The 23,554-nt window shown below is 35.2% G+C and overlaps 2 protein-coding genes and 1 pseudogene across 3 annotated transcripts; 2 read left to right on the top strand and 1 right to left on the bottom strand.

Annotated features, from left to right (window-relative positions):
- Positions 1–964: 964 nt before the first annotated feature.
- On the bottom strand, positions 965–5,836 carry LOC100250510 (uncharacterized). 2 transcript variants are annotated; one of them, XM_059733604.1, is made up of 5 exons: positions 5,544–5,836; positions 3,992–4,219; positions 3,506–3,616; positions 2,424–3,003; positions 965–2,314 (listed from the first exon to the last, which is right to left on the bottom strand). In XM_059733604.1, exons 2-5 carry the CDS (start codon positions 4,100–4,102, stop codon positions 1,068–1,070), a joined length of 2,049 nt encoding a protein of 682 aa, XP_059589587.1. In that variant the 5' UTR covers positions 4,103–4,219; positions 5,544–5,836; the 3' UTR covers positions 965–1,067. The 2 variants fall into 2 exon arrangements, with proteins under 2 accessions (XP_059589587.1, XP_059589591.1); XM_059733608.1 differs by having other exon boundaries at positions 3,992–4,211.
- A 1,909-nt stretch (positions 5,837–7,745) lies between these two features.
- On the top strand, positions 7,746–11,479 carry LOC100242032 (flavin-containing monooxygenase FMO GS-OX-like 3). Its single transcript, XM_002268103.5, has 7 exons — positions 7,746–8,413; positions 9,224–9,294; positions 9,975–10,133; positions 10,253–10,335; positions 10,428–10,563; positions 10,662–10,835; positions 11,024–11,479. Exons 1-7 carry the CDS (start codon positions 7,831–7,833, stop codon positions 11,222–11,224), a joined length of 1,407 nt encoding a protein of 468 aa, XP_002268139.2. The 5' UTR covers positions 7,746–7,830; the 3' UTR covers positions 11,225–11,479.
- Positions 11,480–14,629: 3,150 nt separating this feature from the next.
- Positions 14,630–22,694, top strand: LOC100250238 (flavin-containing monooxygenase FMO GS-OX-like 4; annotated as a pseudogene).
- The last annotated feature ends 860 nt before the right edge of the window (positions 22,695–23,554 follow it).

Below are 23,554 nucleotides of genomic sequence, written 5' to 3'. Positions count from 1 at the left end.
TACCATATTTTAAGAATTATTTTTTAAAATACCATTTTTTTAAAATTATTTTTAAAAATAACCGTACAAGTTAAAAAAGCCCCCCAAATATTCATTAACATGATGGTTGCCCGGCGGTGGCCCCAACAAGTATCATAGCTGATTGAAGATTTTCAAAGGAGTTTAAAAAATACATTTAATAATTTAAAAATAAAATATTAAAAAAAATATATTTTTAATTATTTTTAAAAATAATTATAATAATTAAAAATAAAATAATGTATATAAAAATTATTTTTAAAACACGTTTAAAAACATACAAAATATATTAAAACATATTTAAATTGTATTCAAAAACCAATTTTTTAAAACAATTATCGAACAAGAAACTATCCCCAACCCTTTATGAGAGGCTTTGAAATGACAATGGCTACTAGACCACGGCCTTCCTCAACAAGGTCTTCTACACTGTTGTAGTTGAGTTTAGGATTTTGTGCTATGAAAAACTTAAGTAATTTAGGATTTTGTGCTATGAAAAACTTAAGTAATTTTGGTATTTATAATTTTATTTACGACTTACATGAAAAATTTATCAATGAAAAGACATTCTTGAACATCTTAAAAGGCAACCCAAAACTTTTCCTCATCGTAAACAGTGCGGGGTAATAATGAAAACAGAGTATCCTCAAAATAATGAATAATTTTGCAAGAAGGCCCTAGGAAGAAGGAAGAATAAAATTAAGAAAACCCATTTTCTGATGGGTACTATCAGGATTGATCGCCAAATGCCATACTGGAACTTCCCAGAGGGGCCGTCTGTTAGCCCCTCAAACTAAGCATGTCGGCACTGGTGACACTGTCACCCTTAAATGTTGTGAATCAAAGGAAGAAATATGATGCAGTGACAAATACCTGGTTTTCCTGTCAATACTAAAATTTTTTGATGACCGATCTTTCAACTGCAATGTATTAATAAGAAACCAAGTAATCTGAAAATCAGTACACGGATTTAAAAATTATTTCTGGTATATGGGTCCACAATAATTCTATTTTCATATGTGATGCGGTCACAAACTTGATATGAATTTTCATAAATGATTTCTTCGGCCACCATAATTACGTCTAGACCTTCTGCTTCTCAAGGGTGTACAGCAATTCTCTCCATTGCCCATTTTGGATCTCATCCTCCGGTACTCTCTTGATCTAATAACTCCATCCAGAATGTTTATATCCTCACATATTTCATGTCTGGTAAGAGTTGCTAGTCCAGGTAATATGTCCCTCTGAAAATCTTTCATTCTCCTCCCTCTTCTCAGCTTAAAACCAAAATCTTTTTCTTCTGATCCATTTACCTCAAATGGCATTGATGATACAGAGTAGTCATCTGCACTGCTTTCCATTAGCTTCAGTGTAATTGACTCGAAAGAATCAGAAGAATATTGTGGCTGTTCCCTTTTGTCATTTTCCCTTTCATGGGATCCCTTGTTGGTAAAACATTCTTGATAACAAGCTGAACTTTCCAATGAGATATGGATGAGTGATTCGGCTGCCTTCTGGACCAAAGCATTTACATCTGACTCTTCATCCTTCTTTGTGTGGCATTGGTGTTTTGATTCACTGCTATCCTGCTCACTGAATGGCGTTTCTGCAACTTGAGACCATATCTGGCTTTTTGGGAGCTCATCGAAAGTAGAAAGATTTGAACCTCCCAATTCAACTCTAGATAACATTGTCTTGATGCTGCTGGAATTGTTGTCAGCAATACAGTCAGACTTGCAGTTCCCATCTTGAACGGTACTGTGACTCCGATATGGGAATGAAAATACAGTATCTTCACCATCATGTAAAAGACCGGTTGGAGGTTCTAGTGGCAAGTCCACTTCATTTTGGGTACTGCTACAGCATCTTCCAGGATCCTCACAGAGATCTAATGCGGGGCCAGATACAGACTCAAGGTCTATAGGGCACAGTTCGCTTCCATTACTTCCATTGGATTTGGCACTTATAGGCAAAATCTCAGTACTATTACTTTTATTGTTGGAGTCCGTCAGAGTGGGAAGTGTGTCGGAATTTTCATTGAGGCTGTCAGCATTTGGTTTTCTCCAGCAAGTCATGGTAGGACAACCACCTTCCTCAAACTGACCATCTAGTCCATGAAGAATACCTGAAGAGCTTGCTGTTGAAGGATAGGGCACCACAACATCATTTGAGTAACATGATGAATCTTCAAACTGAATCCTGTTGAGATCCATCTGCCCTGCTACATAAGAAGTGAACTGTTGCTTCTTGGTGAACAGATTATTACTCCTGACGTCACCATAACTCTCATTGAGCCCTGCACAAGAATATAGCAGATGTTTAACTTTGTAAAACCACAGACTTTGAATTAGAATGTCATGCCCCTACAATCATAAACAGTATAGCAAGGACAAAACAACTGGTACCTTGATGAAAACAAGTTTGCTCTTGATAGCTTTCGCTGCCATCAACAATAGAGCAACTCATCATGGTCCCATCTTCTGGATCTTTCTTTCCACTTTTGGAGGTGGCCAGATTAGATAAAACAGAAGCTTGCAGCTCATGCTTGTCTCCTGAAGAAGGGGTCAGGCCAGCAAAGATGAGAGGGGACACAGTTTGAGTATCCTCATCTGATCCTTTTTCTGTTGATTCTTCTAAATCAATAACATACTGGGCGCAGGAAAATGTCTTCTCACTGTACCTGTTTCTACTGCCACCTCCCTTCTTGCTAGTATCCTCTCCAATACACAAGGAAAGCTTCAAAAACTCTGGATTAGAAACATTATTCCCAAGAAAAGAACTCTTATCACCTAAGGATTCTTTTAGAGAATCCCAACTCTTCCCTTTTTCTGGAAGGTCCATATCGATGCTACTGATATACTGATCAGCAGGAAGTTGAAGATCAAAAGGCCTCTTTTGAAGACTAGAATGCCTTGGCTGAAGCTCGGAGCAAACACCTTGGTGCTCTTCTAACAAATCCTGGTTTATAAATTGGGTAGAGCCCACCTGAAAGAAATGTTCACCACATTAAAATGATATCAAATTGCACATAATGTTGATGATGTGTGGTTTCTGTTACCAACAAGAGGACTACTGGGTAGTCATCATAAAGGGATAAATATCATAAAACATATCCACCTATTCTATGCACATTGCACAACTTACACATTTACCAAACCACAGTAGAAATAGAACAAATCCAAGTAAAAGAGGAACCCCTCACACCATGTCTTTACCAGGTTCCTCTAACCACATCATTTATTTGATAAAACCAATTTTTGGCATAGGGCATCTTCTAAGTGAAAACATCAATCAGATGTTGCCTGATGAATCCCCAAATGACTTGGATGTATGTCCAAGAACCACATTTGGTGGCAAAAGAGAACCTCTCATGTTACCGATAATTCACTCATCATTAAGATGCCAATTGCTGGCTTCGTTTTCAATGAGCAGAAGCTGTTCTCTCTTTTGCCAGAAATTTATATTTCATTGGATTTGCAAAATGTACCAGGTTTGATTGTGTGCTTGCTTTCCATGAATCATAACTTTCAAGCTCTTTCCAGCTGAGATTCTCCATCAGAGTCTTTTGTATCCCATATAATCGATGGAGTTCATGAACCTGAAGAAAAATCAATATCAAGAAAAATAGATAAACAACTGAAGAGGGAAAATTATGCTTTGATCATGCATAATACATGGCTTGATTGTCCGTCCACCTTTCAGTAGGAACATGTTTTGAACAAAGAATGGCCTGTAAGTCACAGGAATTTACTGTTTTAGTAGTAAAAAGGGATTTTTCTACTAAATGATGTTTAAGACAGGAAAGGGTTATGCTTCCAGACTATAGACAGCAAAGCAAGCTCACCAATTCAAGGTTTTAGCCAAAGTCAAAGGATGGTAATCCATATAGTGTCAAATCAAGATAACATTTTTTTTGTCCATTATCAAGATAAAAACCTTAGGTTTACTGAAAATGCAGAGATTGTCCACATACCTGCTTCCTAAATATAATCTCCTGATCCAGTATTGTCTGCTTTAAAACTTCTTTGGTCGAATCAGCATATCTTTGTGCAGAATTCAGATCAAAATCTCCCTGTATTAACATTTTGTCCTTGCAAGAACCGATAAAAGCATCACATCTCAGATCAGTTCATCCATCCTCAGGAGCAACCAAGTCCTATGAGGACCTTTCACATTGTTTTTAGGCCCCGAACCTGCACAACTTCACAAAGGAAGCTAGTCACAAAACAGGAAGTGCCCATGAAATTTAAGAGGCAATACCATCTTCCAAAGCAACAATCCTTTTCTCTAAAATGGCATTCATACCGTTACAGCAAGTAGACCTAAAACCCTAATGATCATAATTATTAAAGGTATCCTTAATTGCAATGTGGGGCATTTTCTTTCTTTCTTTCTTCCTTCTTAACATCATTTAATACGCTTTTTCTTTGTTGTCAGTGTTTTCAATTTGGTTGTTCTGTCTCATTTAATACAAAGTGGAAGAGAAAACTAAATCTAAACTACTAGTGTACTTTTGAAGAAACATTAATCAACTTTATTATGTTTCATCCACCACGTGAATTTCTTACTGAATGAAATTGCAATCCGAACGGTGGAGAGGGAATTTATTGACCTCAGGATTAAGAATTCTGATCATCTCACTTGTTCTTCCATGAGGTTGTGTTCATTTACAGGGCCTCGGGCAGAAAACTAGGCACAGAAAATGTGTGCCCAATATGGGTGATTCTAAATTATAAACTAGGGCCCCATATTCTACCAAAGGACTGAAAAGTCTAACGAATGTCTCCATCTGACCATGTTTTTTCCAAGCTCAATCCTGCATTTACCACCTCAATCAATCAACCCCTTGATAATTGAACGTCAAGTTGCAAATGCATGGTTGTGGAGACAAGCACGTAGCTGACTAGTCCACAAAAAATATCTATCAAACACACACACAGAAATCCTTATTCATTACTGGGAATAGACTTCCAGTAGCCGAATAGACCCATAGTTATTAGTTTAAGTCTGTATGTATACCCAGTTATAGTGATGCAATTCATCTTTGTTTTACTCCTTTTATGTCGTATAATCACCCAAATTAACATAAATTTAACGAACATAAATTTAATGGTTCTTCTTCCTCCAGAAACGTAAACAACACAAACAACAAAATTTGCTTACTTTCAACCATTTTCCGTTTCTTTTTTTCATTCTTCCTAAGAACCAAACAGAACATTAAATCTGCAACCTCCATGGATATTTACCCTTTATGGGTTTTTGTTTTTTGGCTGGAATGAAAAATCTTTTGCAGCCAATAGACAACAAATGCTTCTAAAAAGACCCCACATTGTACGCCGAGCTCTTCCCAAAAACAAAGAAGCAAACTTATATTCAGAATAAAAAAATAAACCATCTGATAACAAACCAACATAAAAAGATCCATGCATATATTTTGATAGGCAACCAAACATTCCGGAGATAATCACAGTAATAAGAACAAAACCCAACTACCAAAAAGGGTACAAAGAAAGAGAAGAGAGTACCAGGAGTGAGAAAATGGAGAGAGTGGGCATTCAGCCATTAAAATGCCCAAAAATCTCCAATTCCCTCAGCAAAAAAGTCACAGAATTCAGCAGCGGGGAGACAAAAAAACAGAGAAAAAAATGGGTTAAACCCAAAAGGGGTTTTGGAGAGAGAAAGAGGGAATCAGATCGTTGGGAGACAGGGAACTGCAGGAGAGAGAGAAGTCTAAGAGAGAGAGAGAAAGGAGTGATGACTAACGTGCGCAGGTGGGTTGTGGGGTGCAAGGTGAGAGATATCATGCTCCTTTCTCCTTTCTTTTGTCAGGTAAATACTATACAAGTGTGCGTGTCACTATTAGGTTTCTCTCTCTACATTTTGCACTTTTAGGGATAGATTTCTGGGCTCAATAGATCAGGCCCTGGCTCTGCTCCCGGGACACCTTTCACTGCCAGGCCCAAATGGCCCTAGACTCCCTATTCAATATTTTCCTTCTTTATTTACCTTTATGCCCCTGTCTTCCTGATTTTATTTTATTTTAATTTTTGGATATATTTGGACCCACCAAAAGTACGAGAGAAGTTGCGAATTTATGATCCTAACCTTGATTGCTGATAGCTTGGTACCATTCATAATCTGGTGGGTCCACCAGTCACATGTTCCACATTTTGAGCTGTCTCCATTCCTCACTCAACTGAATTTTACCACCAATTATAGTTAGCTTTATATAAAAATTAGATTAAACAATGTATAATACCATAAGTTAATAAAGTTAAAATTAATTAGATTAATGCTCCAATGAGGTTTTCTATCTTTCTATGTCAAAATCCATAAAAATTATGAAGGGGTAAAACTGAATTGTACCTCCATTGTAGACTGCATTTTAGTAGGTGGAAGGCCCGTACCTCATATGATTCTAAAACATAATGGGCCTAACTATTAATATGATGGCCCAACTAGTAATTCCTTCTTTCTACTAGGTAACCTTTTTCTTTTTCTTTTTATTTTTTATTTTTTTTTATTTTTCTTTTATAGAAGTGAGGATTATCAATATTGTTTTAAATTAGTGAGTTAAAACCTAATTTTTTCCGTTATATTTTGTTTGATGTGGCATATAAATACATCACTCAATTTAGATTTTTCATTTTTCATTTTTTGTTACAACACTTACAAATTTGTCTTTTAATAAAAATGATGTGATGGTCACGATTAATTAAAGGTATTTATAAAATTTAAAATATATAAAAATTTGATTGTAAATTAAATTATCTAAAATCAAAATTTGATTGTAAATTAAATTATCTAAAATCAAAATTTATTTCATACTCCTTTTTATTAGATTGCTTGTAATTTGATGGATTAAAAAATGGTTAATTGTTATAAAATAAGCATAGATTAAAAAAGAACAAGGAGAAGGAAAAATAATAATTATTTGATCATCTTTTATTAACCTAGAAACCATGATGACAGTATTCTGATCTACATATTATCATAGAAGGATAATCCTTTTATAATATACTTCAATATTAGGGTGAACATTAGAAAGTATGACCTAATAAGAGAGGTTTGAATCTTGTCAGGATGATATTCTAATCCTTTTATAATATAAGCGAATATTAGGAAGCATGACCTAATAAAAAAGGTTTGAATATTGTCACAATGATATTCTAAACTACCTTAAATTTATCTGGTCTTGAGTTTAAATCCTATCACTAATAATATCATGTCCAATGTGATTAAATGTGATTTTCATTTTTTTAAGAAGCATAAAAATAATTGTGCAAACTTGTAATAAAATGATTTTTATAATGAAAAAACCTCTTTTATCTAGAAATTTCATCTTTTAATCCTAAATTAATTTATGACAAAAAATCTATACTTGTTTTGCCCCACGAGATTACAAAAATTAAATTAAAAAAATAATATTTTTTAAATAATTGTTCCAAATGAATGATTATTACGTGAGAGGATGATGACTGTCGGGGTCTACACAAAAGGCAAAATTAAAAGATAAATTCAAAGTTATGCAAAATATTTTGCATAATTTTTTATAAATAATTAAAAAAATTTGAGAAAAAAGTTATTTTTTAAAATTATTGTTTTTAGAATTATTTAATTAAAAAGATAATTAAAGATCCAATTTTGGAAAATCAAACCGTCTGTATTTTTCTATCACATTTTAATAAAATTATACTATTTTTTTCTTTCTTCTCTTTAACCAATTAATTCTTTTTTTTATTTTTTTATTCCTGGCATGGAAGCAAGGCCTCTGGTTTATGTTGATTGGGTATAAAAGAAAGGTTCTCTTCAATGCCACCTCCCACGCTTCTCCACTTTCTTCCCATGGCGCCCTCCATCTCCCTGTTCAAATCACGTGACGTTGCCGTCATCGGGGCTGGCGCTGCCGGTTTAGTTGCCGCCCGTGAGCTCCGCCGTGAAGGCCACAAGGTCGTTGTCTTCGAGCGGGAACGCCAAGTGGGTGGGACCTGGGTCTACACGCCCACAGTGGAGACGGATCCACTTGGCGCCGACCCGTCTCGACACATAGTCCACTCCAGCCTCTACGCCTCCCTCCGCACCAACCTCCCCAGAGAGGTCATGGGTTTTCTGGACTACCCCTTCGTATCCACTGGTGAACCTCATAGGGACCCCAGAAGGTTTCCGGGTCACCGAGAGGTCTCGCTTTATCTCAAGGATTTTGTGGTTGGGTTTGGACTCAATGAATTAATCCGCTTCGAGACGGAGGTGGTTTATGCTGGTTTGGTTGAGGATGAGAAGTGGGGAGTGAAGTCTAGAAGCGGAAACGATGCGGCAATTGATGTGGAGGAGATTTTTGATGCTGTGGTTGTTTGCAATGGCCATTACACAGAGCCCCGTCTTGCAGAAATTCCTGGTAATTCTTCAGATTCATCGTTTATTTTCACCTTGTTATTTGGGATTTTGTTCGTCTATGAATTCAACTTTCGCTGACGTACTGATGATCTAAATTGCAATTTACTGGATTTGTGATGTTAGTTTCAAATACTGATTTACTGGAAGAATAATAATTTCTCATAACGTTGACATCATAAGTTCAAAACTAAAAACTTTTGATGGATGGACCTCATCGGAATCCAATTTTTGATGTTTGCACAATTTTGGACATGTAGATTGGTATTGCATTAACCTCATGAATGAGAGCATGTGTGAGTTATGCCTTATTTGTCTTGGATGTATGTTAAATGATAGTTACAAGGTTGAAGTTTGGGCTTTATTGGGTGCATTTGGAAACTCTTTGCTAACATTTGGTGTCGGGAGTCTCATTCCATTACTGGCAAATGATCTGGTCTTGCATTGGTATTCTGTTCTGTTTGTCACACTAGCAACATCTGAATTGAAATGATTAGTAGCCCTTGTATGATTCAGGACACTGTCTGTTATCATATGGTGAAGAAAGATTCATTGCCTGAAGAATTTTTTGGAAGATAATCTGATGGAAAATTCTTAAGCTGACTGATAAGAGTTGGGAGCAACAAGTTTAGGTTTTCACAAATCTGAAAAGAGTTGATCACAAGACAATTGAAAGATCATTCTTAATTTTACGAAATGCTAGTATAATTCTTAAATAATGTATTTTTCTTTCCTAGAAATTAAACACTTGTGGTGAAAATTATTTGGTCTTATTATTATTTTTCATCTTGTTGCTATGTATTCCTTTTTCCAGGCATTGATGCATGGCCAGGAAAGCATATGCATAGTCACAATTATCGTACTCCTGAGCCCTTTCGAGATCAGGTATGTGTCAGTCTTCATTTTTCCTCGTGTTTCTACTTTCTATATTGCTTTCTATAGAAGCATTGCTTTGAAATTGCTGGCTTGTGAATTCTTGTGTTTCAACTGCCACTATAGATGTTCATATGACTTCTCCCCTGATGAAATTGTGAGTTTGGTTTTGGATGGCTCATGGAAGTTGAATTGCCCAATTAAATTGTATCTGTACAAATCATTCATCACGATGGGAATGTCATAGAAGATGGTAGCCATCCTTGAAAAAATAGTGTCATTTGAAGTAGCAGTGTTTCAAGCAAATCCTAAACTGTTCTTGAATCGTCAATTCTGATGACATCTGATGTTCTTCCACATCCCCATTCTAGATTTTTTTTCTTCTCTATCTAGATAGTGAGGAAACCATTCAATTTCCATGGAACAATCATACACGCCCTTGTTCAATAATCTTATCTTAAGAGCTTAATCTTCTCTATGTCTAGATTGGCCTTGCTTTATGGCAAAGTAAGAAAGCTTGGCACAATGAAGAAAACAGAGGATTTAATAAAGAGTTATAAATGAAAAACTATCTATTCATTGTAAAATATTTTTCTTTTACAATTTTGTTCTTTTTGTTCTACTCTCTCTCTCTTTTTTTTTTTTCCTTACGAAATGATTAGTTTTACCTTGTTATTGCCTGTTATGGACAGGTTGTAGTTTTGATAGGGAGTGCTGCAAGTGCTGTTGACATCTCTATGGACATTGCTCAAGTTGCTAAAGCAGTTCATATTGCATCTAGATCAGTTGAGGCTGGAATCTTGGAAAAGTTATCTGGCAATGCTGTTGATAACATGTGGCTTCATCCTATGGTAAAAGTACTCATCTCTGGTACATGGCTATCAAAAGATGACCATGAAGGGAATTGTTTGACCCTGATGTGGGAGATGGATTGATAGAAAGTATGCTAATATTAACTAGAATAATGCAGATAGAAAGTGTCCAGAAAGATGGTACTGTGATATTTTATGATGGGAGTGTGGTTCTTGCTGATGTAATTCTGCACTGCACGGGGTATCCTCCAATTGTTAAACTTCTATTCTACGAAGTTGATACTGAATCACAAAGAATAGAACAGTGATTTGCAGTTGTTTCACCTTTTCCAGATACAAGTATCATTTCCCTTTTCTTGACACCAGTGGAATTGTGACTGTGGATGACAATCGTGTGGGACCTCTATACAAGCATATTTTTCCACCACATTTGGCTCCAGGGCTTTCCTTTGTTGGTCTGCTATGGAAGGTTATATCTACTTGACTTCATATCCTCTTGGTTTGATCAGCTTCATTGTTCATCCTTTTTGATGATGGAAGCAAAACTTTGCTTGTGGTTGGTGCCAGGTCCTCCCTTTCCCCATGTTTGAATTCCAAAGCAAATGGATAGCAGGTGCTCTCTCAGGTCGGATTGGACTCCCATCGCAGGAGGAGATGATGGCAGATGTTTCAGCCTTTTATTTGTCACGAGAAGCTTCTGACACACCAAAGCACTACACTCACAACTTGGCTGATTCTCAGGTAAATTTGGTCAAGAGCCTAATGTTTGGTGGCAAGCTCATGCCAATTGTCTTTATTAACACTGTTAATTAGAACTTGACAATAGGTAGAGCTCTTATATAAGTGGGTTAGGATACTGTCATTTTCATTTTTCTTACTGGTTATCTCTCAAAGTAATGTTGAAACTGTTCTTGGATGCTATTTTGCAGTTTGAGTATGATGATTGGCTTGCCTTGGAATGCGGGATTCCAGGCGTTGAAGAATGGAGAAAGAAAATGTATCAAGCAACTGCTAAGAATAAGAAGGTCCGACCAGACAAATACCGCGACGAATGGGAAGATGAAGACTTAACGTTGGAAGCTCAGAAGGACTTCGCCAGATGCCGCCCGAATGGGGGTGGCGACAATTGAAACCAACCTCCCCTACAAAATAAGCAATGAAAAAAAAAAAAAAGCCCGATAAAGATGGATCTGGATATTGTCTTGGTTGAGTCATTCATTGTTCTTCTCTTGAGACTTGAGGTATATTAATTGAATAATCAGCCATAGCGTAGATAATTTTTTTTTTTATAGCGATTGTTTTGATCGCTTGATGTACTCGAACGTATTGAATTTGAAAACTCATGATTCATATTTAAAATAAAAGAAAAGGCACATGGTCTGGGACGTTGGCCTCCTATTAAAATAGATGCGCATCAGCGCATCAAAACCAGGCTTTGTCGAGTTTGCACGTGCTGCTACAGCTGCATGACTGACAAGCAAAAGCAAATGAAATTTGAGCTACTACAACGTGTTTTTGGAAAAATTGATTTAAATTGTTTTGGATGGATATACTGACAAGCACCCATCCACTTTAAGGTGGTGTCATGCTCACCCATCCACCGATTCCACCCATCCGCTTTGAGAGTCCGTTCACCAACATAATCCATTCTCATTTCTCTCATTGTTTGTCTATTATTAATCTCGAGGTTGTTTTTGGATGCCATTTTAATGCAGTTTGAGTATGGTGATTGGTAGGGATTTTAGCGGGTGAAGAATGGAGAAAGAACAAATATTTTGCAACTTCTAGGTGCAGTTAGGCTTTATAGAGACATATTGTCCAACAAGTGGGAAGAAGAGGGCTTGGGATTGGAAGTTTATGATCAATGGTAGTGTGGAGATGGAGTTTGATTAACAGATTCTTTACCTGTGAAAAGAAATCAAACATTGTTCTCCATTTTCATACCACTCGTTTTCAATGTTGTCCTATAATTGCATGAAAGACAAACAAAAGTAAAGTTGATGTCATATTGTTTATAAATAATGATAAGAAAAATTATGTTATGTGTTAGGACAATGCATTTATATTGTATGTTGGTAAATTTGTTCAAAATTATTTTTTGATTTAGGAAACTTTTTAGATAGTCACTTATATGTATACATTGAAAATTTAAAGTTGTTGTTTGCTCAACTTATAGGTAAATCTAAAAATGGTTGTGTAAAGACAAGTTAGTTTTCCTAATAAGAAATGATTGAATCAGAAGTTTTAATTGAGTTAAAATATTTTAATTAACCTGGAAAGAATTTTAAGTTAGAATTGAATTGGAAGTTTTAATTAAGTTAAAATGTTTAATTAATTTGGAAAGAATTTTAAATTAGGGTTGAATTAGAAATTTTAAATGAGTTAAATGTCTTAATTAATTTGGAAATGAATTTTAAAAAGAAATTCATTTAAAACTCTTAAGTTTCTAAATTGTTTTTGATAAAATATGATTCATAAATTGATTTCAATTCCACTAGTTATATATATATATATATATATATATATATATATATATATAGGAACACATTGAGGGAGACTAAATTTAACTTATCATTCTTAATCTTTCAGGAATGATTTAAAGTGTTGAATCTTGGGCTGTTTAAAACTTGCATTCCTTCAACGAAGCAAAGTATTCATTGAAACAATTGGAGATTGTTACATTGAAATCGATGATCAAGTTATAAGTTTTATAGAGTAAGTCTTTAAAGTAAAACAATCAAGTAAATTTATGTAACTTCATCTCATAATTAGCATTTAGATTTGAGGTGTGAGGGTTTTCAACATAAACTTTTTTGTATCTCTTGCATATTTTTTTTGATTTTGGATATTCTGTTTATCCTCGATACCTTACAAGTTAAAATTAGGTTAAAAATTCAACTTTCTATTAATAATTTTTTAAAAATATACCAATTCACCTCCCTTTAGGTGTTACTTTACTGGACAACGGTTTTTCAATATGATTCTTGACCATGCAAAATTTTCAATGTGAAATGTCCATATAATAAAATTTGAAATGTTAAATAAAAGTACAAGGAAGTAAAATTAGAGTATAAATAAAATTTGAATCATAGTTTAATACATTTATGTTTTTGTTTCATTTACAATGTGATCGTTACAATCTTTGTATAATTTATTTGTATTTATATTTTATATAAGGAAATAAAATTAATGTACAAACTTATTAAAGATAAGACTATAATGAGATCAAAATACAAAGTAACAAAATAACATATTAAATAGAAATTAAGAAGATACCAAATGTAGCATAATGGGAGGTAGGTAACACCAAAGTGCATATGTCCCTTATGGATGATATATTTATGTATGATACGAAGCCACGCTCGTAATGACATTATCATTTTCATATAAAATGTCAAAAATAATGCACAAGTTGCATTATGGATTTAAATATTAGGATAATTGTGTTTTGGACCCGATTGGACCCAAAAATTAAGTTTTGGTCCATATAAGTTACATAATTGATGAGAATGATATAAAATATGAAGAGACCAATATATATTTCAAAACTATTTTTTATCATAATGTTTGACAAACTTTTTGATCCTAAATATTTTTTTAATAATTATTTTGAAAATTTATCATTTTTAGAAAACTATTTTTTTTAAAAATATATTCTAAAAATATATAATTTAAAAAAAAGTAAATTTGACATATTTTTAGTAATTTTTTATACATAATTTTAAAAATATACGCTTTCCAAGATGTTTGATTTTTAAATAATAATAATAATAATTTATTTTTATTTTTTTGGAAAAGAAATATATTCTAAAAATACATCATTTAAAAAAAATTGACATATTTTTAGTTATTTTTTATGTACACAATTTTAAAAATATACACTTTCCATGATGTTTGATTTTTAAATAATAATAATAATAATTTATTTTTACTTTTTTTTTTGGGAAAAAGGGTGTATTTTTTTTATCAAATCAGTAAATTATATTGAATTTTATTAAGGTTTACAAAAGGAATTTTTTTTTTTAAATTAATGTTTTTTTACTTTTTTTTTATAGTCAGTAAAGGTCATTTTTGAGAAAATAAAAAATTCATATCATTCTTCTTAATTTTCACACTTTTTTTGAGTCTTGGGCTTAAATGGTGAACCTATATGAACTGGGTATTGGGCTTAAACGATGAACTTATATCAACCAAAGCAGTCCAACCGGTCTAAAACACTATTATCACTTAAATATTTTTCTGCCTATCATTATTCTATGATTGTAGCAACGTGAGTGCAGGGTTTAGGTAAACAACTACATTAAAAAATTTATGTTGATTCGATGTCCTTGACGCTGTGTGATATTGTTATGTGTTTTCATTAAATTTGTTTTATTTTGCCAAATAGCCAAATAGGAGATGGTGAAATATTAAAATAATTTTATTTAATTATTAAAGAAAATTTTAAATTTATCAAAACTTTTGACGTTCCAGTGTTCTAGCCATCTTTTCCTACCTGTGGTAGTTTCTAAATTCTACTCTCCACCAGACTATCAATGTCGCTCACAATCTCTGAATTCAAAGTGCGCAACATAGCCGTCATCGGCGCTGGCACCTGCGGCTTAAGCACTACCAAGGAGCTTCACCGAGAAGGCCACAAAGTCGTGGTGTTCAAGTGGCAAGGCCAAGCAGGCGGCGCCTAGGTGTACAACCTGTGAAACCAAGGTTTGGTTAATCTCGGTTTTGATGATAACAAAACATTGTTTAGAACTAATGATTTTATTTTAAGTGTGATTAGGCAAGATGATTTCCAAAGTGGCAATTACAAAGACATATCAAGCCAAAGAGAAATCATAAAGAAGAAGACCACCTCAAAGAGAAGTGCTTTTCAAGACCCAAGCTTCATAAGATCTCTTTGTAAGGTTGTTGGTGCACTAGGTTTTTTCATACATTACATTATTTACTTATGCACCAAAATCATCCAAGAATTAATTCATTTTAAATCCTTTTAAAATTGGATGATTTCATGTTTTCAATTAAAACCTTGTGTCAAATATTTTCCAAACTTGTTTTAAAGGTTTTAAGTTGAAAAAGTTGGGTGTTCAGCCAAAAATGGCTCAACCGGTTGAACCGGATGAATAGTAATCGATTGACCCCCAGTTCAACCGGTGGAGGTTATGAATAGTAACCAGTTGACCCTCAGCTCAACCGGTTGAGGGGTATGAACAGTACCCGGTCGGCCGGTCGAAAATGAAAATTTTTTCTCTTTCTTCCAGAACGGTTGTTCAACCGGTTAAGATTGAACCTCGTCCGGTCGACGTCCGGTCGAGCCCAACGGTCACCTGCCAAGCATTAAATGCTAACGGCTAGTCAACCGGTAGACCCCCAGCTCGACCGGTTAAACCCCAAACGGCTAGTTTGGCTTTTTTCTTCTATTAAAAGGCTCCAATCTTCATTGTTTCAAGAGTTTAACCTTCCTTAACCTTTTTGGAATATAGTTGAGCCTTTGAAGAAGTGTTTTGAGTGCACCATTGTTCCAAAACTTGCATATCATTAGTACACCATTCAATCCTAGTTTCTTGTATCATTTGAGCTTAAAGCTTTTGTACTAGGATTTTGTGAGATCTTGTAATTGTAAATCTTTAAGAGGAAGTTTTCCAAGAGTGTGTATCTCTTGAGAAGTGTAAAGGGTGCTTGGAGCCAAAAGTTCAAGAGGGTGGATTGGAACCATAATCCAATTGTATTGCTTGAAGGCTTGGTTTGGAAGCCTTGAATTAGTGGAACCTCAAGCTTGGGATTGAAGTTAGAGGAGAGTGGATGTAGGCCGGGTTGCGCCGAACCTCTATAAATCTTGTGTTTGCATTCTCTCTTCCTTACTCGTTTAATTTATATGCAATTGTTTTTATATTGTTTATTATATATACTTGCATATAATTATCTCTTACATTCACTTAGTTTAAATTTGCAAAAAGAGACCATCACCCTATTCACCCTCCCTCTAGGGTGATTACCATAGGTTGGATTAGCCTCAAATTCCTAACACAACCCCACCGTGGAGGTAGACCCACTTGGATCAGACCCGTCTCGAACCATAGTCCACTCAAGCATCTACGCCTCATTTCGCACCAACCTTCCTAGAGAGCTAATGAGGTTTCGAGACTACCCCTTCGTATCTACGGGTCAACCCTACAACGACTCCAGAAGGTTTCCAGGTCATCGATGTTGATGCCTTGCGTCCTAGGGATCCACTCTACTGCCAAGTGGACGCGCGCTTTCAACCAAGAATGAGTTTTGGCTCAATCGATCCTGCAAAAGATGTTCGAACAGGGTGTCCGGACACACCCTCCGATGGTTTTGTTAGCCATGGCTTAAAAGATCAGGCTATTACCCTTTTTCTAGGTTAGCTGACTTACCTTCTTTTTTGTGTGAAGGACCTTTTATATAATGTCAGAAGCCCTGCTCCCCTCTTTAATGGTGGGAAGACTTTTTGGCTTGTCATGATGTCCCTGAGGTGATGGCAGAATCATCATCACCTTGCAGGCGGCTGTCAGAAATCATGGGAGGTGACTTGCCATCGCTCCTGTCCTTTTGCTCTGCAAGCGGCGGAATGTGGGCTGTGACAGGTTGTTTGGGGTGACTCAACAAGGCTTGCTTCTTACAGTTAATGATCCGGATAATGAATCCGGATAAGATAGAACATCGTCCGGGTATAATATTTGAGAGTGCCGTGTGCCCCCCTGGGGGACCCGGATAGATGCGGCGTGTCACGTGTCCTCTTGGGGGGTACGGATAGAGTTGATCCGGATAGAGGTGCGCGCCACGTGTCATGGGGGGGGGGGTCCCTACAATCGAGAGGTCTTTTTTTATATCAACGATTATGCCACTGCGTTTGGACTCACTGAGTTAGTCCGCTTTGAGACAGAGGTGGTTTATGCTCGGTTGATTAATGGGAAGTGGAGAGTGAGGTCTAGAATGGCAAGTGGTGTGACAGTTGATGAGATTTTTGATGCAATGGTTGTTTGCAATGGGCACGGTATAGAGCCTCGTACTGCTGAAATTTCGGGTAATTAATATGAGTCATCCTTTATTTGGATAGTGAAGATGAATATTGTAATCCACTGCATTTAATTAGTTTAAGTGTGTCTAAGTCCGTCTGATGTTCTCTAATTTTGATTGGTGTAAGGTCTTGCTAATTCGGGTTGATTTTAAATTTGAAGAGTGAAAATTTTTTATGCTTGTAATTAAAGATTAGATTGGTTTATTTTGATGATAGTCGTTTGATGGAGTGGTTGCGTTAGTGAAGGTGTAACATGTTGGAGCAGCCCAAAAAGAAGAAGTCTTCCTTTGCACTTATATATTCGTATATATCACACATTACACACATTATTTGGACTATTTGACTTAATGGGTGAATCCATAAAATATCAAGCAACAATATGTGTCCAACCTCATTATGGACCATAATGCAAAAATAAAATAACATTGATTTATGACATTATCACATTGATTATGTAAGTCCACACATAAAAAATTCCAACAATTCTCCCACTTGGATTACATAATCAAACATCACAACATATACATAATCATAAATCAATGTCCCATAGAATCTCATAAAAACAAATAATCAAAAGCAATCATATGTGCTTTATTGCTTGATTCACAGGGATATATACAATAATAGCAATCCTTTCAACAATAGCATAATATTACAATACCAAAAATGGCTCCCACTAACTTAATGCAACCTAGACTCCCAACAACCTCATTTGAGATACATGTTCATGAAACACAACTATGGGTAAGCTTTTTGTTAGTGGATCCACCAACATACCTTTTGTTGACATGTGCTCAATATCAATAAGCGATTCTGCCACTTTTTCCTTAAAAAAATAGAACTTTACATCAATATGCTTGGAGCGAGAAGTACTCCTAGTGTTCTTAGAGAAAGCATTAGCTGCGGAATTATCACAAAATAATTTCAGCTGTCTAGAAATGGAGTCAACAACTCCCAAAGCTGAAATAAAATTCCGCATCCATATAGCATGACAACAAGCCTCATAACATGCCACATACTTTGCCTCCATAGTTGAGGATGTTGTAAGTGTCTGCTTGACACTTTTCCAAGATACAACTCCTCCTGCCATCACAAAAATATAACCCATAGTGGATTTCTTATCATCCATGCAGCCAACAAAATCAGCATCACAAAACCCAACTACATCAAGTATGTTGGTGCGCTGATATGTCAACATTAAGTCCTTAATTTCTTGCAAATACCTAAGGACCTTCTTAGTAGCTTTTCAATGTTGACTCCCAAGATTGCTCAAGTGCCTTCCCAACATGCCCACAACGAAAGCAATATCAGGGCATGTACATACATGAGTATACATAAGGCTGCCAACCAAAGATGAATAAGGAATGATTCTCATTTCCTCTATCTCATCATCATTTTGAGGACATTGAGCCTTTAAAAACTTATCACCCTTCACAATTGGCGCTCTAGTAGAACTACAATTGTGCATATTGAACCTGTTCAATATCTTCTCAATATAGGTTCTTTGAGACAATTTAAGCACCCCATTAACCCTATCACGAAGAATCTTTATGCCCAAAACATAAGAAGCCTCACCAAGATCCTTCATGTCAAAATGGGTTGACAACATGTGCTTTGTCTCAATCAATAAATCAGAATCATTTGATGCGAGTAGTATATCATCAACATATAAAACAAGAAATATGTAACTACTCCCACTGACCCTCAAATATATGCATCTGTCAATTGTATTCTCTTTAAAACCATTTTGGGTGATAATCCTATCAAACTTCAGATACCACTGCCTCGAAGTTATTTCTAGTAAGAGGCTTGATGGCAGATAATTGCAAAGTAATTCCAGGATTTCTATTAGTTGAAAAATAGCAAAATTAAACAATATGCATATTACTAAAATATCATGCTATTTGCTAGTTTATAGAATTTCTCAATTTAGCAATAACTTGGAATCTTGAAATTCCATAGCGTTAAGGACAACTAATTAAATATCACAACCAAGATGCACTAATTGTATTACCAAAAGGGCAAAAGAAAATTTGTACGATTCATAATATATAATTAATTTCCTTCACCAATCTAAGCATCCTACCAAGTATTATAATCATCGATAGAACAATTACAATACCCATATGAACCTTAGTAATCACTATAATAAAGCAACCAAAAGTGGGAGATAAAATATCTCAACAAAGACAATTTGATACATATAGGATCACGATAGGTAACCACATATATGTTCACTATTGTCATGATAAATTCAAATATTTAATTTGCACAACTTAACACACTTAGAATTGTAATAGGCAATCACACAAGTGTTCTTTATTGCCATAATAAATTTAAATATTTAACAAAAAGGGCCTAGGACAACATTATTGGTATAAGATAAAAAATTATACCATAAAGAACAATAATAATAATAATTGTCCCAATAAAACCAATTTTTATGACGTCATGATGACGTCATCATGCACCGTTCATTTTCTCCACCAGGCTGAACACAACCTAGTTCTTCTGGAGAATTTGTTTTTTCGGCCAAAATTTTGTGCATTTTATGACCAAAAACACTTGGGTTTCCATCCTCAAACATCAATCCTTCAATCTAAACCCAAAAAATTACACAAAAAACGCATAAAAGGAAGAATCAAAATAAGCCCTAATTCTTGAAATCCCATCAAATGAGCTCCAAAAACTATAAAAAAATGGGTTTTGCTCCAAACAATATTTTCTACAAGTCTCCAACATCAATCAGGCTTGAAAACCGAGAATCAACACCAAACGAAAAAAAATTTCCAAAAAATGGCTTCTAAACTAGAAAACGGGAAACCCAAAATAACCCAAATATGCAGCTCAAATGTCATCCATGTATAACTTTGATACCAATTGATGAAATTTTAAACGACATAGGATCACATGTAGATATTAAAGCATGCATTAAATGACAATAAATGAAATGCTTACCTTGATTAATGTTATGGAAAGCCATTTTCGTGTTCCACTGGTGTCCAAGAATATGCTAAGTCCGTGATGGTATGAAAATTCGGGTTCAATGAACTCTTCCCTTTCTACACCCAAGATTCAGTCCATGTGTGCTCTCAAGACGAGTGTGCAGTGCATGCCCTTTTTTCAGCCCAAGAAGAAGAAGCCTTCTTTTGCACTTATATATATATATCACACATTACACACATTATTTGGACTACTTGACTTAATGGATTAGTCAAGTGAATTAGGGTGAACCTATAAAAAATCAAATAACAATATGTGTCCAACCCCATTGTGGACCACAATGTAAAAATAAAATAACATTGATTTATGGTACTATCACATTGATTATGTAAGTCCACACATAAAAAGTTCCAATAGTGGTGACACCAAAGCACCTTTTACAAGCTTGAAGGAGAGAAGGAAGGCTTCTTTCTGATAATATTTTACTTACATTCAATGTTTGACATGGAGTCTACATGTCAAATTTCTAATAGTAATACGCACAAGATGTGGATATATAATGGATTGTTATGTTCATTGGGTCATATAACCCTGATTACTTGACTTGGGATCCAACCAAACCCGACCTAAGTGGGACTGGCCTTGGAAGTGTTGTGTCGGCCTAGCCAGCCTAAGGCATTGGGCCTCAACTGGTCTTAGGCCAAAAATCTGCTCCGCCATTTATAGCACAAGGAGCACTGCACAATTTTCAACTCGCAAACTTTGAATTGCATTTCCCTTGTAAAAGGTTTAAGGCTTGGTTTTATTGGGTCCTATCCCATTTTGAACAATTATCCGGTCTTGCCTCCATATTCTGATATTCGAGTCACACAAACGACGTTCCAAAAAATCAAATTATTAATTGCCCCTGTATCATGGTACAAACTGCTATCACATAGTTTAGGCAATATTCATAGTCAGAAGGCTTTCAGAATATCGCACTTAATTTTAGAAAATGCTAACATAATTCTTAAATACCGATTAATTGTTGCAAAGAAATTAAATTATATTGGTCAATATTCATAGCCACAATTATCGTATTCCTGGCCCCTTTCGAGATCTAGTAGGTGTCAAGCTTCTCCTTGTCTTTATATTTCTGTATTTCTATATTGCAATCTCAATCATCATTGCTTTGATATTGCTGGCATGTAAATTCTAGTATGTGTCCGATTTCAACTGCCAGAGTGTGTTTATGTCCTTATAATTTTCCTCTCCTGAAATTCTATCTTTTTGGCTTTATAACCTCTGTTCTCTTTTTTGTCCCTACCATAGACAGGTTGTAATTTTGATAGGGGTTGGTTCAAGTGCTCTTGATATCTCTATGGACATTGCTCAAGTTGCCAAAGAAGTTCACATTGCATCTAGATCAGCCAAGGTTGGAGTCTTGGGAAACGTGTCTGGCTATGACAATTTGAAGCTGCATCCTATGGTAGAGGTACTCATCTCTGGTATATGGCTATGTAAGGAAGTCTTTGGAGAGAATTGTTTGATACTGCATGTGGAAGATTGGTTGAGTGTAAAGTTCTAATATTAGCTAGAATAATGCAGATAGAAAGCGTCCACAAGGATGGCTCGGTGATATTTAATGATGGCAGTGTCGTTCTTGCTGATGTTATTCTGCACTGCACATGGTATGCTCCTATTTATTTAACTCCCATTCTACAAGGTTCACAGTGAATCGGAAAGTCGAATACTGGCAGGAATAGCACCACAACTTGCAGTTTTTTCACGTTTTCCAGATGCAAATATCACTTCCCTTTTCTTGACACTAATGGCATTGTCACCGTGGAAGACAATTGCGTTGGACCACTATACAAGCACACTTTTCCACCGGCTTTGGCACCTTGGCTTTCCTTTGTTGGGTTACCATTGATGGTTCATTTCTTCATGACTTTATATGCTCTTGTTTATGTTTTGATCACATCCTCTGTTCAGTATTTTGATGATTAATGGTGGCAGGGTATTGGCTTCATCTTGTATGAATTTCAAAGCAAATGGATAGCAGGGGTTCTATCTGGTCGGATTGGACTCCCATCTGAAGAGGAGATGATGAGAGATATTGAAGCATTGTACTTGTTGCTTGAGGCTTCAGGCACACCTAAGCGGTACACACATGGCATTGGTCATTGTCGGGTAAATTTGTTGTTTTCTTCAAACCTCATGCTTCATTATCTCCATGATGAACGCTGCTAATTGGAACCATAGATCGTATAGAAGTCCTTACATGATATAATTAGTATGCTAGCATTCATTTTGCCACAGTCGACATTTACTAATATTCGAAATGCTAGTTGGAACCAAAATGAATGTGGGATTCCAGGTATATTTTTATAAACTTGTATTGAAATTATTTTTTGATGCCATTTTTGCAGATGGAATACATGGACTGGTTTGCTGGCGAGTGTGGGATTCCAGGTATTGAAGAATGGAGAAAGGAAATATATTATGCAACCAAAAAGAATTATATTGTCCGTCCACACGCATTCCGTGATGAATGGGAAGATGAGGACTTGGCATTGAAAGCTCATGAGGACTTTACCAAATGCCGCTCAAATGGAGTTGATCGCACTTGCATCTCCTAATAAGCAGTTCAATCGGACCACATAAAAATAAATCAATCAAAGAAGGGATGAAGTGAAAATGAAGCAGATACTTGATTGTTCTTTCCATCGCTTGGGTGATGTTGGTCAAATAATGAGCCGCGTAGCAAATGGTGAATTAATTAATTGGATTATTTGAGGTAATGAAGAATTATTCATTAACTTTTTAATAAATTTGAACAAGTAAAACATTGACTTTTGAATATGAGGGATAAAATGCAAAATACGTCAAAATTTGAGAAAGTAGAATTTATTTAACCCTAAATTTTATTTTATGAAGAACATTTTTCTTTTCATTATGAAATTCAAATTTTAGAATTAAAAATAATTCCAAGCCATATAATCATTGGTAGAAGAGATTGCAAAATGCCCCAAAACCCTATAATAATTTTTTTTCTTAATTATTTTAAAATTCAAATAATGATAAATATGATTGGATTGTGATATGACACTTTCTTTTATATTGAATATATATATTAAATTTTACTTATTGAATTTCATTTAATAGTTTCAAGATATTTATAGTAAATAAATTTATCAAAATTTAAATTTGAATTTTTTTAATAAAAATAAATAAATACTTATGATTATGTTTGATTCTTAAAAGTATTAAGAAAATGAAATGAGTAAAGGTTTATAAGGTGATATGTCCCTACAGGTGGCTTGAAGAGGAAATTGTTGCGGGAAACTCATGATGCGAAGTGGGAAGGCCATTCTGGTGAAGAAAGGACTCTGGCATTGCTAGCTAGATCCTATTATTGGTCGAAGATGGGTGAGGATGTGCAGGCTTATGTGAAGTCCTACTTGGTTTTTCAGATGGACAAGATCGAGAAAAAAAAGGT

The sequence above is a fragment of the Vitis vinifera genome, chromosome 2 (genome assembly GCF_030704535.1).
Source record: "Vitis vinifera cultivar Pinot Noir 40024 chromosome 2, ASM3070453v1".
NCBI lineage: Eukaryota > Viridiplantae > Streptophyta > Magnoliopsida > Vitales > Vitaceae > Vitis > Vitis vinifera.
The sequence above is the reverse complement of the archived record's forward strand: the minus strand, read 5'-3'. Positions and strand labels throughout refer to the sequence as shown.

Excerpts from the sequence above, each read along its gene's own strand:
- LOC100250510 (XM_059733604.1), bottom strand. The coding sequence starts at position 4,102 with ATGTTAATACAGGGAGATTTTGATCTGAATTCTGCACAAAGATATGCT. Across the intron at positions 3,617-3,991 it reads AGATTATATTTAGGAAGCAG|GTTCATGAACTCCATCGATT; the intron begins GTATGTGGACAA and ends ATTTTTCTTCAG. Across the intron at positions 3,004-3,505 it reads CAAGCACACAATCAAACCTG|GTGGGCTCTACCCAATTTAT; the intron begins GTACATTTTGCA and ends CATTTCTTTCAG.
- LOC100242032 (XM_002268103.5), top strand. The coding sequence starts at position 7,831 with ATGCCACCTCCCACGCTTCTCCACTTTCTTCCCATGGCGCCCTCCATC. Across the intron at positions 8,414-9,223 it reads CCGTCTTGCAGAAATTCCTG|GCATTGATGCATGGCCAGGA; the intron begins GTAATTCTTCAG and ends TCCTTTTTCCAG. Across the intron at positions 9,295-9,974 it reads CTGAGCCCTTTCGAGATCAG|GTTGTAGTTTTGATAGGGAG; the intron begins GTATGTGTCAGT and ends TGTTATGGACAG.